The sequence below is a fragment of the Hyperolius riggenbachi genome, chromosome 3, assembly GCF_040937935.1.
Source record: "Hyperolius riggenbachi isolate aHypRig1 chromosome 3, aHypRig1.pri, whole genome shotgun sequence".
Classification (NCBI taxonomy): domain Eukaryota; kingdom Metazoa; phylum Chordata; class Amphibia; order Anura; family Hyperoliidae; genus Hyperolius; species Hyperolius riggenbachi.
The window spans coordinates 386689472-386707501 of NC_090648.1; the positions used below are offsets into that span (position 1 = coordinate 386689472).

At 40.9% G+C, this 18030-nt stretch overlaps 1 protein-coding gene across 5 annotated transcripts in view; it reads left to right on the forward strand.

Moving 5' to 3' along the window:
• The window catches only part of DOCK2 (dedicator of cytokinesis 2), a 566587-nt gene that overhangs the window by 321210 nt on the left and 227347 nt on the right, over nt 1-18030 (forward strand). For all 5 annotated transcript variants that reach the window (XM_068277405.1, XM_068277401.1, XM_068277402.1 and 2 more), the window contains 2 exons: nt 5444-5529; nt 5981-6137. In XM_068277405.1, the coding sequence (XP_068133506.1) occupies nt 5444-5529; nt 5981-6137 (243 nt within the window). The remainder of the gene's footprint in view (nt 1-5443; nt 5530-5980; nt 6138-18030) is intronic.

An 18030-nucleotide genomic window follows, 5' to 3' on the forward strand; every position in this document is an offset into this window, starting at 1 on the left:
ATGCATGCTGACAAATTAAGAAGGGAGCTCCACGCATTGCATCCTCAGAAGCCTGGTAGCAGTTGTCCGGAGTCCACTCCTTGGGGGGGGGTACTGTGAGGAAACACGGAAAAGCCGCCGCGAGTGCTCAGAGTGAGGCGGCTGTTTCCGCGTCCAACATGGCGGCACAACGCGAAGAAACCGCCACATGCCGCATGGGCAGAGCGGTGGAGTCCGCATTGGATGCGGTGGATTGCGCGCATAGCAATACTACTGACACTGTGGTTGGATGCGGGGAAGCCGCCGCTTGCTTGGAGAGCAGTGCGGCGGCCCCCGCGCCCGAATCAGCGGATACATTGCAAAACATGTCTGGTGTGGCTGGGACTGCTAGTCCACACAGGTTCAGAAGGACGCGCACGCGCGCTAAGAGGCAGAGCTTATATGACAGCCAGAGAAGAGTCAGCTGACCAAGCTGGTCAGCTGACATTTTTACCACCTTCCATTGGTCCAGCACTTAAGGGTGGTGCTGGAGAGCGCTATAGTATATATACTGGGTGCTGGTCATTTCTCTGGTGTCTGGCGTTGCGATCACTACGTGGTAGCACTCAGGCCTTGTCTGTTTCTGTGTTCTAGCATAGTTTCCAAAGGTGTTGACATCAAGGAGCTCACACCTTAGCATTAGGATTATTGAACTGTATTATTGGTTATGACCTTTTGCCTGCCTGACTATTCTTCTGAACTCTAATTCTGTACCTTGCTATTTCTGATATCCTGTTGCCAAACTCTGCTCGTTCCTGGACTCTGTATTTGCCTCCTGATTCTGTACCTTGCTATTCTGATACTCTGTTGCCAAACCCTGCCTGTTCATTGGATTCCGTATCTGTTTCCAGAATCTGTACCTTATCTGTCTGTGTGTTAACGACCTGGCTTGCCCGACCTCGAGAACTTGCCTTACTGTTAGAGGCAGTTCCCAGACCTGTTAGTGACACCCTCTCACTGGTGTCACTCACACTCTGTCCTTCCTACTTTCAGCCTAGTCCCTCCTCCGGGAGAGTCTAGGCCAACGGAAGGAACATACTTTCGTGCAGTACTCCTTACTGAATCTGTACCTTCTCCTAAGGTGCAGTACTCAAAGTATTACTGTTGCACCAACACTCGCATATCTCAGATGTCCAGAGGTTAATAGATATATCTGATTATCGGTGATACTGCAGATCATCAATAATCGGGAATATTCTGTATTCTCGGTGATACTGCAGTTCACCGGTAATCAGACCCTCTCTGTGTTACACCGATCATTACATTACGTTACTGCTTAGGGTCCCTTTAAAGTTTTGAAAGCTTGCTGACAAATATTGTAGTTAGTCATTAACGATATCACCTAAGCAACTTTTGTTGTTATGTCTTTAGATTCTCTCCATGACTAATACCGGACAACACGCAACTACAGGGGTTGGACAAAATAATGGAAACACCTTGAAAATCAACAAAATATATTTTAATATGGTGTAGATCCACCTTTTGCGGCAATTACAGCCTCAATTCTCTGAGGTATTGATTCATACAAATTGTGAATTATTTCCAAAGGAATTTTAGCCCATTCTTCAGTTAAAACAAGCTCTAGTTTTTTTTAGAGAGGATGGCAGCGGAAATCGACTTCTTACTTGAATCTCTAGTTACGACCATAAATGCTCAATAATGTTGAGGTCTGGGGATTGTGGTGGCCAGATGAGATGCTCAACTTCATTAGAATGGTCCTCGTGCCATTCTTTAACAATTCTAGCCGTATGGATTGGGGCATTATCATCTTGAAAGATGGCATTCCCCTCCGGAAACAGTTCTTGAACCATAGGATGAACTTGGTTGCCCAAAATTCCTAAATTGTCTCGGCTGTTAATTCTTCCATGAAGGGAAATCATTGGCCCGTCGGATTCCCAAGAAATAGCACCCCAGATCATCACAAAACCCCTGCTATGTTTTACGGTTGGGAGAAGGCAGTCTGGATCAAATGCTTCTTTTGACTGTCTCCAACGTGCACTCGGCCGGAGGTCGGAAATAAGGTAAACAATGATTCATCAGAGAAAATCACATTTTTCCACTGCTCGAGGGACCAATTCTGGTGGTTTCTACACCACTCTAAATGCTTTGAAACATTTGTCTTTGAGAGCAGAGGTTATATAATTGCAGTTCTTCTGTGGAATTCAGATTTGTGCAGCTCTCAACGAACAGTTTTTGTGGAAACTAGGTTCTGTAGGTGTTCATTCAGCTCTGCAGTAATTTTCATTTTATCTTGCAAGCTTTTCTAACAATTCGATTTAGAGTTTGACGGTCTCTCTCAGACAACTTTGACTTTCGGCCACAACTGTGCTTTGCTGAGCACATTTTTCCTTCTCTTTCAAAGACAGTCATTACTTTTGAGACAGTACCTCTTGAAACGCCAAGCATTCAGGCAGTTTCAATTTGGCCTCTTTGAAAGTCCGAGAGATCTGCCATTTTTATAAATTATAACCAACTTTGGTTTAAATATCTGTAAAAAACAATTATTTTAATTAAACATATCAAATAACAAATATAATAAACAAAAAAATTTAACATATGTCAAGTTTTGATTGCTTAAAACATGTTCAAAGATTATGATGCCAAAATGTTAGGTGCTTCCATTATTTTGTCCAACCCCTGTAGTTAACCGTAGCAATGTACACTTAGACAATAGAGCAGGGTTTAACCTGAAGAAGTAAGAAGAATGAATGTTAACATGAAGAAACAATTGAGACACCGTAAGATATATGAATATCAGTAACAGTGCAAATAGCTTTGCATTTTGTGGATCACCTGGGACCTCAGTCTGCTGTTCGGGGACTGTCTCACCACAGCCCACAGTAGAACGGCATAAAGCAATTTAGATGAAACTCAGGCTGTTATTTGTAGCAGGGCTCTCAGATTCCCAGCCCGTCTAGCAGTATGATGGATCCAGCACGATTTAGGAGCACGCTCTGCAGACTGACTCCTTTTACCATGTGGAGAGCCATCCTAGTGACCTCCGCGGCCACAGTAAAAATGTGAACCGGAGCATCTGGCAGATAGACTTTGAGAAACACAGGGTAAATTAATGCAAAATGAATCTTCTTTTGTGATAAGAGCTGGCAGGCTGGAAAAAACTTTTTTCTAGCTTTGGCCACCTCTGCCGAGAAATCCAAGAAGGTCATTATCTTGTGCCCCTGCTCCATTAAAGATTTCCTTGCCCTATAGGATTCTCCGCAAAGTCCAGATATAATGCAATCACCACACGTGGACAGTTGTTATCAACACGCAGAGCTCCAGCCTGTGTGCCCTCTCACCCTTAAAGACCAGCCAGCCAGACCTAAGGCTTCAGGTATCAGATCTGCACACCTTTAGGGATTCATGCTTGAATGATTCAGGTAGGCCCACAAATTTCAGATTATTATGTCGGGACCTCTTCTAAAGGTCCTAAACTTGATCTGCCATAATGAGCTGTTTCTTATCATGCATATCTGGGTGCTGCTGCATAATATTTAAACTGTCCTTGACGGAGCTTGTGCGCTGCTCCACCTTGTCCAGCCTCCCTGCGTGCCTGCAACTGCAATCGGTGCCATCTTTTCCAAAATGTATTTAGGAACAATGATAACCAGCTCCTACTGCAGATGAGAAGCCACATCAGCTTCTAGCTTCTTGTAATCAATGGCAAGTTTCTTACCGGGATGAGCTGGGGGTTTGGCATCATTTGCACTGTCCAGGTCGGTGGATTGTGCCATCTTGGAGCATGTGGTCCCAACCTCTCACGGCCTAGAGAAATCCTGGCGTTTCTGTTGGGCTTTAGCCACAAGTTTGTCCATCAGGGTGGCCAGAAGCTTTATAGAGAGCGAAGCTGACATACTTCATGCACCAATGAGTGGGGTCTCAGCTGGGATGAGCACAGATGGCAGTGACCAGGGCCAGAGCTCCCAAAGCTGCATCCTTCACATGCAGCACTGGAATTGGAAGCCATTTTATTTAACGGCCATGTTTTTACATTTTTTAAAACTTATAAATATTAGAATTTTTTCTATCATTAGTATATTAGTAAGTAATGATTACGTATATACAGTATTACAAATGACTGTCATTTAAATTATGTTGTCAACTTTGCTGACAAAGTTGTATATATTTCACCATAACTCTCTATCTCCACTTATTCCTTTATTCCTTATCATTTACCTTCTCACAGAAGGCCTTGACTTTTTCCTGACCCCTCATTAACAACTACACCATCAAGGAAATTACCACTCAACCAAGGCCATGAGCAGTTGTTATCATTTACCATTATACTACCATTATCGGGAACATTATTCAATACAATAGCAAGATCCTATCTGTGCCACACAGTAGTCACCCCATCCATTAATCCATCATCATTTCTTACCAAGCATTCTGGGAGCTCCCCTGAAATCACTCCTGACCTGGACACTTCATGTCCAACCTCCAACTGCATATAATCTAATTACTCAGTCCTATCTGTAGCTTGGTTTTCACTGTACCCAAGGACTACGTAATATTGATGTTAGCTCAGAACTGTAAAAAACAAACAAACACAAAAAGTGGTATTGAGTTAAACTAAAAAAGGGGAGAGGAAACTCAGCCTGAAACTCGTACCTGAAGCAACAATTGTGACAGGTTATTAAGATGGACAATAGTCATGCAGAAAAACTACAGAGGTAAAATGCAAACATTTTTGTTCACAGAAATTGTAAACTCATGGCAGAAATCCCCATGTTTGTTCATACATGTATTCATCCCACTTATTATCCTATGTAATTGTGCATATGTAATGTACAACTCAATGATACACATTTAATGAATGCTCAGCACTAAGTTCGCGGAGAAAAACAGAGTCGGCCTGCAGTACATGAACAGGAGTTCTGACAGTTGTTCTTACTGATGAAGCAATAAATCCAATACTGTGTTTTCATTCGCCTTTTAAAAAACATCTTTTCTAGGTGTATATTATTATTGATTTACTAGACCTTAGGCCTGTTACAATAACGGGTGCTAGGCCACGGCCTCTCACAACCCCCCTTTCCCTGCCCCCTTTCGCCACCGCCCCATTGCCAGCGCAAAAGCGCTCATGACTGCCACGTGCGTGCACACACACGGGTCGCAACGTGCACTGCATGCGCACACGCTGGCCCACCGCACACGCACACTCCTGCCCCCTGCCCTCGTCCTCCTTTAGTGTGTAACGTCAATGTGCCGCACATGTGCGCTGGCAAAAAAGCACAGACACAGGGACAGGGGACACAGGGGTTTTATTGTACAGGATAAAGTGCCAACATATTCCGTGGCATATGTTTTATTTCTCCAGGGAACCCCAAGTGTACAAGTGGGAATACTGTTATTTGTTGTATTTTAGAACCTAAATTTAAATATATTGTACACCTAAACATTACAATGTTATTTTGCTTTGTAGTTTGAAAATGAGATAATACTGAAATTGGACCATGAAGTTGAAGGAGGACGTGGTGATTGGCAATACATGCAACTTTTTGAGACCATGTGAGATTATATGTGCTTTACTAATTTTATTGCTTAGAGGAAAATTAGTTTTCTTAAACTCTTTAATCGTCAGTTTGATTTGGCAAGCTGTATTTATTGCGCACTCTTGAGTAACTTGAAGCCTGGTTTACAAGGCCATTTGTGTTTCTTATGCTTCTTCAGCTCTAGAGAACTTAAATACCCTGTACATTGATCTCTCTTACATTGCATAAATGTATACCTTTTTCTGCAGTAATTACATGTGCAGACTTTATTCATTTACATAAAGAAATTAATAAGTGATACTTATCTAGACTGGCACAAAGAAAGCTAGAACATTTTTCTTCAAATGTTTTTTTTTTTTTTTTTTTTTTTTTTTTTTTATGTTACCTTATTGTGTTTTGCTTGTTTAAGTATTCCTGTTATTGATGTAAGTTTTTATTATACTGTGTACATTATAATGTTCCTACAGATTGTTGGACAAGGCAGCACAGCATCATTTCATCACTAAGCCAGTTGAAACCTTTGTGGCACTGATAAAAGGTTTATTGGAAAGGTTACTAGATTACAGGGCAGTGGTCACAGATGAGAGTAAAGACAACCGCATGAGCTGCACAGTAAACCTACTAGTAAGTAAAATATTGTTCATACAGTCATGGAAGAGTAACACGTTCTCAAATATGAATATATTTAGTATATGTAAGTACTAGTCTGTAAAACATAGCAGCGTCATTTTTAAAGAAATTAATTGCACGTGGTAAAGAAGTCACCTTGCAAAAGTTGTTTTAAGGTGCCCGCTAATGATACAATCTTGATTGTACAGTCTTACAACTCCTATCTAATATGAGAGACTACCTAAAGTATGCAATCAAAGTATATTCACTCTGTTTACTTTTCTACTACATAGATTTGGCAAAATTGTACAATTTAAGATTCTATCATTAATGGGCACCTTAAGGTATTAAACATTTTTGCCACTATCTGTGAAGTCGAAGTTAATAGATATGGCAGTTGGCCTATTTGTCTGGAAAATTGGTTAAAGCAAACCCATTCATTAAAAAGAGCAATTATCTGCAATATGCAATTAACCTTTTTCTCACACGTTTTCTCCAAGGAGATAATTTTTCAACTTCTTGTTAAAATAACTTTTCAGCAATTGAAAACCGGAATAAAAATTAGGTCAAATGGTACTACATAATAGATTAAGTTATGTTGTATAAAATCACGTTTTATTCATAAATTGATTGCATCCACTATACATATAGATCGCAAAAATTCACACATAAACCCCTCCTTCATCCCTACACACACACACACACACACACACACACACACACACACACACACACACACACACACACACACACACACACACACACACACACACACACACACACACACACACACACACACACACACACACACACACACACACACACACACACACACACACACACACACACACGCACACACACACACACGGGAGTCTTCTCTGATAAACCTTTACAAAAATCCAGAATAAAACAATGATGAAAAAATAAAAAGATTAAATATAAAGAGGATCTTAAAAGACAATAGTGTCCAGAATAATTCGAAATGACGTCAGAAGATGGCAAAATCTAGCCGATATAAATTTGCATTATACTTCATAGAACATGTAGAGTCATTTTCACATCCTAATAGCAATTGCCGCAATGAATTATATATATATACTAGCATATGGAGTAAAGGTTACATAGTTACATAGTTATTTTGGTTGAAAAAAGACATACGTCCATCGAGTTCAACCAGTACAAAGTACAACTCCAGCCTGCTCCCTCACATATCCCTGTTGATCCAGAGGAAGGCGAAAAACCCCTTACAAGGCATGGTCCAATTAGCCCCAAAAGGGAAAAATTCCTTCCCGACTCCAGATGGCAATCAGATAAAATACCTGGATCAACATCATTAGGCATTACCTAGTGATTGTAGCCATGGATGTCTTTCAACGCAAGGAAAGCATCTAAGCCCCCTTTAAATGCAGGTATAGAGTTTTCCATAACGCCTTACTGTGGCAATGCATTCCACATCTTAATCACTCTTACTGTAAAGAACCCTTTCCTAAATAAATGGCTAAAACGTTTTTCCTCCATGTCCAGATCATGTCCTCTAGTCCTTTGAGAAGGCCTAAGGAACAAAAATCTCATCCGCCAAGCTATTATATTTCCCTCTGATGTATTTATACATGTTAATTAGATCTCCTCTAAGGCGTCTTTTCTCTAGACTAAATAAACCCAGTTTATCTAACCTTTCTTGGTAAGCGAGACCTTCCATCCCACGTATCAATTTTGTTGCTCGTCTCTGCACCTGCTCTAAAACTGCAATATCTTTTTTGTAATGTGGTGCCCAGAACTGAATTCCGTATTCCAGATGTGGCCTTACTAGAGAGTTAAACAGGGGCAATATTATGCTAGCATCTCAAGTTTTTATTTCCCTTTTAATGCATCCCAAAATTTTATTAGCTTTAGCTGCAGCGGCTTGGCATTGAGTACGATTATTTAACTTGTTGTCGATGAGTACACCTAAGTCCTTCTCCAAGTTTGATGTCCCCAACTGTATCCCATTTATTTTGTATGGTGCTAGACCATTGGTACGACCAAAATGCATGACTTTACATTTTTCAACATTGAATTTCATCTGCCTTGTATGTGCCCATATAGCCATCATATCCAGATCCTGTTGCAATATGACACTATCTTCCTGAGAGTTGATGATTCTGCACAATTTTGTATCATCTGCAAAAATAGCAACATTGCTCACTACTGCATCTACTAGGTCATTGATAAATAAATTGAAGAGCACTGGACCCAGTACAGAACCCTGTGGGACCCCACTGCTAACAGTCTCCCATTTTGAGTACGATCCATTGACCACAACTCTTTGTTTTCTGTCCATTAGCCATTTCCCTATCCATGCACACAGACTCTTCCCCAGTCCTTGCATCCTCAACTTTTGCACCAGACTTTTGTGGGGAACAGTGTCGAAGGCCTTTGCAAAGTCCAAGTATATCACATCTACAGCATTCCCAATATCCATATTAGCATTCACTACCTCATAAAAGCTGAGCATGTTAGTCAAAAACAGGACCTGTCTTTAGTAAACCCATGTTGATGCTGAGAAATAAGATTATTTTCTACTATGAAGTCATGTATAGTATCTCTTAGTAACCCCTCAAATAGTTTGCATACAACTGATGTTAAGCTTACAGGTCTATAATTTCCTGGATCAGATTTTTTGCCCTTCTTAAATAATGGGAAAACGTGGGCTGTACGCCAATCCACTGGGACTCTGCCAGTTGCAAGAGAGTCACAAAAGATAAGATAAAGGGGTTAATCTATAACTGAACTTAATTCCCTTAGGACCCGAGGATGCATGCCATCCGGGCCAGGTGCCTTGTCTATTTTTAATTTATTTAGTCTTGCCTTCACTTCTTCCTGCGTTAAGTAGTTAATATTACAGTTAGAAGATTGTGACTCTTCTGCCTCTGTAATTTGCAACAGTGCTGTTTCCTTTGTGAAGACAGAAGCAAAGAAAGCATTTAATAACTCTGCCTTACCTTGGTCATCCACCATTGAGTCCCCCCCCCCCCCCTCATCCTTTAGGAGTCCTATACAGTCAATCTTTCTTTTTTTAGAGTTGAAGTACTTGTAAAACTTTTTTGGGTTAGATTTGATATCCCTAGCGATTTGATTTTCAGCTTCAATCTTTGCCAGCCTAATTCCTTTTTTACAATTTTTATTGCACTCCTTATAATTGCTTAGTGCAGCCTCGGTCCCCTCCTGTTTTAGGACCTTATAGGCATTCCTTTTCCTCTTCATTTTATCCCTAACCTTTCTATTCATCCATAGAGGCCTTTTTTTATTCCTAGACATTTTGTTTCCATATGGGATATACATACTACAATATTGATTGAGAATGAGTTTAAAAGCTTGCCATTTCCCTTCAGTGTCCTCCTCTTGTAGTACATTATCCCAGTTCACCAGGGTGAGCTCAATACTTTGTTAAACATAAAACCTCCGATTACCAGGAGCCACTTGGGTTACTCACTGCTACCAAGCTCCAGATGAGCCGGTTCTGCTATTGAGTCGATTCAAATTCCACTAAGTGCCGGTTCGATTCATGAGCCTTACTCCAGTCCCAGCGCCGTTGTCTTCCCAATCAGGGGTCGCTCTGAAGCGGCTCACCACCTCGCCCACAGTAAGAGGATGTAACCATGAGCACGTGCCGGTCTTATCTCGGTCTCGTCCCCGGACCGTTCACTGATCCCCGCAGCAGTAACCACTGGCTTCTCCAGCTTGTGCCTTGAACAAAGACATCACTTCCGTGCGTCTCACTGCTTATATTACTTCCTTGTGTTCCAGCTCCTTCCAACATGCACTAGCGCTGGTCCTGCTTGGAAAATAGTTACAGATGAATGCAGTGTATTCCAATTGATCTAAAGATCACATTAACATGTTTCAACACGCTCGGGTGTCTTCATCAGAATTATTGGAATGGTTCAAGTCCGCAGCCTACATCCTTTTATATGCTGCAATCTCCTCCCTTCACTTCCTCCTTAAAGTGACCACGCACTTCCAGACACAATCACTTCTTCACCTAGTTTTAGTGACACAACAAAATACCTTCAATCGAAATACTTTTTAAAAAGCTTGAAAAAACTTTTAAAAAAACTTTCTCCTTGAAAAGGGGGGGAGGAGGTTTCTTCATAAGACATTGTCAAAAATTATACAGTATCATATTTGTCATGACTCCTCAAAACCCAAAGGTCATCAGCAGCTCCCTAGGTTAACAGCAGCTCCCCCAAAAAGAAACACTACTCTACATATAAGCTACTACTTACTCAATCTTATACCTATTTTAAAAAAACATAAACTTCCATCTCCTCATTTAGACCCTTGGGGGCCAGGGTGTCCAAATCAAATATCCATTTTCTTTCTTTTGTGGACATCCTGGCGATGTAATCTCCTCCCCTCGGGTCCCTATTGTCTACTTCTACTCCAAAGAAAATGATATCTTTTACCTGACAATCATGTTTTTTCTTAAAATGTTTTGACAGTGGGTGTTCCTCCCAACCTTTTTTTTGTTGTTAAAATGTTCACCCATCCTCTTAAAGAGCTCCCTCTTAGTTCTACCAATATACTTCTTGCCACACGGGCATATCAAACAGTATATGACCCCCTTGGTATCACATGCAATCCACTGGTTAATTTTACAATTGCCATGTTGCCCTTCAACCAACATGATCCTTTTATAGCCCTGAGTGCTTCTGCAGCTATTGTACCTCCCACATCTGGCAAAACCACCCTTCTTGTATGTCTTCATTGGTGGTCCCCCAGCTGCCATTGCCACTTTAAGGCCTTTATTCCCTGGTCTTCTATACACAAAAGAAGGATATTTGGGTAGTATCTCATTCAAAAGTTTATCTTCCTTCAAGATTGGCCAATGTTTGGCAATAATCTTTTTCACTACATTACTCTGTGAACAGTATCTTAAATTCAACTTCAAAGAATAGTCCCCTTGATTTTCCCCTGTTTTTTTAACCAGCAAATCTTGGTGTTGTATCAACTCAACTTCCCTTTTGGCCCTTTGAGTAATTTCATCATCATACCCTTTCTCTTTGAATTTTTTTGTTAGTACTTCAACCTCTTTTTTGTACTTATCATTTTCCGTACAATTCCTTTTTAAATGAATCAATTGACCCTTTGGGACATTATTCAGCCATGATGGCAAATGGCAGCTAGTGCCCAAGATGTAGCCGTTAACTTCAGTGGGCTTCGTGTATGTGCGTGTTTTAATTTTACTGTCTTCGACATATATATTTAAATCCAAAAAATTCACCTGTTGATAACTAAATTCTGAGGTGAACTTTAGATTATATTCATTCACACATATCTGTCCCAGAAAATCCTGTAACGCAACCTCTGTGCCCCTCCAGACTAACAGGACGTCATCAATGAATCTTTTCCAGAGGACCAGGTCCGTGCCGGGTCCCCCACGCCCATATACATGGGACTCTTCCCAATGGGCCATGTAGAGATTAGCATACCCCGGCGCGAATCGGGTCCCCATTGCTGTCCCGCTCGTCTGGAGGAAGCACCTCCCTTCATACCGGAAATAATTGTGCGCGAGAATATAACTTATTGCATTAAAAATGTTCCCTCTGTTCCTCCTTTAAGAGGTCATCTCCTTCAAGAAAGAACTCCACTGCTTCTAATCCTTTCTTATGTTCTCTTATTGTATATAAAGAAGTCACATCCAAAGTGCCCAAGATCCACCCATCCTCCCATGTCACCCCACTTAACAAATTAAGGACATGTCTGGAGTCCTCCAGGAAGGCCGGAGTCTGTCTCACATATTTTTGTAAAAATGTGTCCACATACTTGGACAGGTTGTAGGTGATAGAACCGATACCAGATATGATAGGCATCCCTGGAGGACTCCTCAGGTCCTTGTGAATCTTGGGCAAATGATAAAAGATGGGCATACGTGGGTGGCTTATATTTACAAAATCATGTTCTTTGGCAGTTAGAATTCCATCCTGTTTGGCAGTCTTAATTAGTCCTCCCAGCTCCTTAATGAATCGATCAGTGGGATCCTTTTTCAGGTGCTTGTATGTATTCGTATCACTGAGCAACCTACATGCCTCACGATCATAGTCCTCGGCACTTTGTACTACAATACCCTCCTCTTGTCCGCTGGACGAATAATAATAGACTGGTTGTTTTGAAGATCTCGTAAAGCCTGTGCTTCTTTTTTTGTTAAATTACCCCAGGATGCTGGTTGGGATTTTATCCTCCTCAAATCCTTCTCCACACGTCATTCAAACAATAAGATTTATTTGCTTATTTCATTCATTGGATTAAACCTGTGGGGATTTTTTAAAGAGTTATGTGAGAAATAATGACTAGTTGTCTTGGGAATCATTGGATTTTTTGGGAAGTACTTTTTCAGACACAACTTTCTAGTATATTTCTGTATGTCTATGTAGGTTTCAAATTTATTTAGCTTGGATGTCGGGGAAAATTTCAATCCCTTTTCTAATAGTTGTTTATCTGATTCCTTTAGTTTATATTACTCAGGTTATAAATACCCCGCTCTACATCCGTTTTTAAGTTCTGTACTACTTCTGTTTTCTTGGGTTTACTCCTACCCCCCCTACACCCCCTCTTCCTCCTCCTACCCCCCCCCCCCCTCCTGGCACCCCCCTCCCCTCCCCAGGCCAAAAAATACTTATTGATGGTGTTTCCACCTCCACCCCTAATACTATTAAATCAGGTGCTCACCCCACTTCGCCTTGTTCTTTTCAGGTTCTTTTTTGGGGCAGTTTCTTTGGATGGGTTTTGTTTACTTCCATCTAACGTTGGTTGGGGCCCATTTTGTTTTTTCTTTGTTTTATTTTGGGATCTTATCTGAGTTATACTCACCTCTGGTTCCTCATTGTTCTCATTCCTTAAAGAGACTCCGTAACAAAAATTGCATCCTGTTTTTTATCATCCTACAAGTTCCAAAAGCTATTCTAATGTGTTCTGGCTAACTGCAGCACTTTATACTATCACTGTCTCTGTAATAAATCAATGTATCTTTCCCCTGTCAGACTTGTCAGCCTGTGTCTGGAAGGCTGCCAAGTTCTTCAGTGTTGTGGTTCTGCTATGAACTCACCCTTCCAGGCCCCTCTCTGCACACTGCCTGTGTGTTATTTAGATTAGAGCAGCTTCTCTCTTCTCTCTTATCTTTTACAAGCTGGATAAATCGTCCTCTGAGCTGGCTGGGCTTTCACATACTGAGGAATTACAAAAAAGGGCAAAGCTGTTTGCAGAAAGAAAAGAGCAGCCTGAAACTTCAGTGCATGGGGGAAAGAAACACACAAATGATCTCTTGAGATTCAAAAGGAATGCTGTATACAGCCTGCTTGTGTATGGATGTATTTTTCTATGTGTGGACATACTGTACATCAACCTACTTCCTGTTTTGGTGGCCATTTTGTTTGTTTACAAACAAACTTTTAAAAACTGTTTTTAACCACTTTTAATGTGGCGAGGAGCGGCGAAATTGTGACAGAGGGTAATAGGAGATGTCCCCTAATGCACTGGTATGTTTACTTTTGAGCGATTTTAACAATACAGATTCTCTTTAAAATGGAATATCTATTCTGTACAGGTATATCCTCATGTGCATTACCCATCACCCTCTGTTCTAATGAACACTCCCCACCCATACTGCACCTATTTTTCTCATTGAGAGTGGAATTGTATTCATCCCTATTTCTATTTTGATTATCTATACTCCGTCTTGGCTGTTTATTACATTTTTGTTTCCGATATGGTTGTGTCCTGCCCAATGTGGAGTTCTTTATGAGGCTTTCCCCAGAGGGTTCTGACAGCCAGGTATCCTCTACTACCGGTCGACAGTCCCCCCCGTAGAGCTTCCCCAGTACTGCTGCCTACTGCCACTCCTCCCAATTCCTCCCAATCTATTTCAATCTGAATTCACCTCTTCCCCCTTCCTCTCTATTCTTCGGGTCCCTTGATAACTCCCAATGGCATCCAATGTTATAGAGTTCTCATGTGTGCTCCATTGACAAACTTCCTCCACTTCCCCAGAGCCATAGGATGTGAAAGTTTGAACAGGAACCGAGTCCGTGATACATTTCTTTTTTTTCTTTTCAATAATCTCCTCCTCAAGATGTTCTAATCTATTCTTAATACTTTTTTCCATGTTTTGGTATTCTGGAATTCGATTAAATGGTTCCATTTCTTTTCTCAATTTACCTATTTCATTGTTCAGTTTAAAACATTGACTCCTTCTGGTGTCTCTAATAAATGTCATAACCTGCAATAAGAACCCATGAAACATACGGTCCCACTCTTCCTGCACAACTGGTGTGGCTAGATCTGCTGCCAGTTTCTTATAGATAGTGAGGCCAACCGGTGATATTTCCCACAAGAGATATTGGTCCAATGTGGCAACCTCCCATTGATTTTTAGTCTCCTTAATCAATAGTTTTTCTAGATTCCAGAGGTTGTATACCACATCCTCCCAATATACTCCGGCCCTTTCTTCGTACTCCTGGTAATTAAAGAATGTGTTAATTCTATTTACTTGTTTGTTTCTAAAATTCCAAACAATTTTTTAAAAAAGAATTTTAAAGTTTTTTAAGAAGTATTTTGATTGAAGGTATTTCGTTGTGTGACTAAAACTAGGTGAAGAAGTGTCTGGAAGTGCGTGGTCACTTTAAGGAGGAAGTGAAGGGAGGAGATTGCAGCATATAAAAGGATGTAGGCTGCGGACTTGAACCATTCCAATAATTCTGATGAAGACACCCGAGCGTGTTGAAACATGTTAATGTGATCTTTATTGGGGCGCCCCATAGATCAATTGGAATACACTGCATTCATATGTAACTATTTTCCAAGCAGGACCAGCGCTAGTACTTGTTGGAAGGAGCTGGAACACAAGGAAGTAATACAAGCAGTGAGATGCACAGAAGTGACGTCTTTGGTCAAGGCACAAGCCGGAGAAGCCAGTGGATACTGCTGCGGGGATCAGTGAACGGTCCAGGGACTAGACCGAGATAAGACAGGCTCGTGCTCATGGTTACATCCTCTTACTGTGGGCGGGGTGGTGAGCCGCTTCAGAGCGACCCCTGATTGGGAAGACAATGCCGCTGGGACTGGAGTAAGGCTCATGAATCAAACTGGCACTTAGTGGAATTTGAATTGGCTCAATAGGAGAATCGGCTCATCCGGAAATTTGTAGCAGTGAGTAACCCAAGTGGCTCCTGTAATCGGAGGTTTTATGTTTAACGAAGTATTGAGCTCACCCTTTACTCCATATGCTAGTATATATATAATTCATTGCGGCAATTGCTATTAGGATGTGAAAAGGACTCTACATGTTCTATGAAGCATAATGCAAATTTATATCGGCAAGATTTTGCCATCTTTTGACATCATTTGGAATTATTCTGGACACTATTGTCTTTTTAAGATCCTCTTTATATTTAATCTTTTTATTTTTCCATCATTTTTTATTCTTGGTTTTTGAAAAGGTTTATCAGCAGACGTGTGTGTGTGTGTGTGTGTGTGTGTGTGTGTGTGTGTGTGTGTGTGTGTGTGTGTGTGTGTGTGTGTGTGTGTGTGTGTGTGTGTGTGTGTGTGTGTGTGTGTGTGTGTGTGTGTGTGTGTGTGTGTGTGTGTGTGTGTGTGTGTGTGTGTGTGTGTGTGTGTGTAAGAGGGGTTTATGTGTGAATTTTTGCGATCTATATGTATAGTGGATGCAATCAATTTATGAATAAAACGTGATCTTATACAACATATCCAGCGCTCCTCATATCTATTATATAGGCCACTTGAATTCAGTTGGGGATCGGGGTACTCCAACGAGGTGAGGTAGCAGCAGGAAGAAAGTGACCTTTTTTCATCAATAGCGCCCCTTAACTAATTATATAGGTTAAGAGGTACTGTCAAATTATTTAGAGTATTTTTTTGGCTTGCTGGTGGCCAAAAATGCATTTTATTGACAAAGAGTGAAAATATCACCTAGGAGAAACAATAAATTACACATGGGCCCGTGTGACGAAAAACAGCATAATTACAGGTAAACTGCAGAGAAAATGCAAATTGCAGTTGTGAGTAAAGTAACCTGAATTCATGTGTTTCTTTTTTTAGTTATTGAAGTTAAAGTTACCCCTCCCCCCTCCCCAATCATATATGCTCAGGAATACATGCATTGTGTGTGACTACTGTATGGCGTCAGAAAATACTTTTCCACTGTTGGGGTGTTGTCTTCTCAGAGGCTTTGCCATTCTCTGGTTCAAAACTGGAGGTATTGACACCTCACACCTAACTTGTTAGTAAAATTTAACCCACAACGTTCGTACAAATGCTTTCACGGCTGTGTGGTCGCAAAGGTACTATCCTTCATATTTGGTGGGACTGCCCTAAAGCTTGGAAACTCTGGCATAGAGTCTACCAGCAATGGTGCTTAGCAAGATTTTGGATACCCGAACTACCCAGGGGTTTTTGCCATTTGAAGAGACTTTTGGAAGCATTTTAAGCCATTTTCAGGTCACTTCCGGTTTTCTATCCGGATATCCAAATCTGGACGGATATTGGGTTCGGATATCCAAGTTTACTCGGATACCAAAAAGTTCGGATTCGGATATCCAATTCTGGGTATCCAGATCGGAATCAATTTGGATTTTAAAAAGGGGTATCCGAGCACCCCTGTCTACTAGATGATATATATGGTGTCAGGTAACCAGGTCCCTAAATCCCCGGAAGTTGCCCTCCTCAATCTAAAACCTCCACAACTCACTAATATGCAATATTAATTAACCTCCCATATCTGCACAGCATATAAAAATGCCAAAGTGTCTGGGTTACCCCTTCCCTGAGCTTTGATTCGGTTAAGCAGAAATGAGGACATTACATGTTTTATGACAAAATGAGAGCCATCTTGGATGATAAATGAAAGATCTTTGAAAAAAATGGTCCACGCTATATGAACTATTATCATATGCTTTTACCCCTTCTCTAGCCTGAGATTCTTCCTAAACGCTAAGATGCCTTAAATGAGTCCTAAACTGATGCTGAATCTCTTCCCTATAATACAGACTTGGTCTCAGACCCCCTGCTAACCTTCATCACAACACCCTCCCTTTCCTGCCTTTTTCTTTTTGTTCTCTCTCTCTCTCTCTCTCTCTCTCTCTCTCTCTCTCTCTCTCTCTCTCTCTCTCTCTCTTTCTTCTGTCTTATTTTTCTGTGGCCACACCCACGTGAAGATTTTTACTTGGCATAGGCTTACCTCTCCCTAGTCAAGTTCTGCAGTTACGTTCACTTTAGTCTTCTTACCTGGTCCAACCAAGACAAATCTTTCTACCTTATACTGTAGGTGCCTTTCCAATAGTAAATTCTCTCTTACACCTCATTCTCACACTAAAACCCACCAAATATTGGTTGCTTGGTGCTAGATTCCTGAGTGGAGATTTATGAAGTTTAAAACAGTCTCTACTCGGTCCCAGGCTCTTCCCTCCACGCTTCGCACTCATTTCCCTAATGAGTTTTGACATATCTGAGCTGCATATATCTGAGAATACTTTATAGCTGGTGTATGAGAGTCTTCTTGCCTGTTTACTTTATGAAGGATTGTTGTTTATATGGTTTAATGCTGTTGTCGTATGCTTATTGGAATTTTTGCAAACTCTTCTCCCAGCATCCCGCTGGGGACTATTCATGGTACTTTTGCCTGTTTGTAATACAGTATAACTTGGATCAACTTAATGTTTGTTCTTACATGTTTGACATGCTTTTATTTGAAAATCAATAAAAATTATTGAAACCCAAACTGGAGGTATAAGAGGCAAAACTGAAAGACATCAGTCTTTTATTGACTGTGTAAGTAACAGCACACTCAATTTTATAGATAACCAAAGAACATTATAACGTAAATGGGTTTTTAAATTATACATGAATATGTATGTAC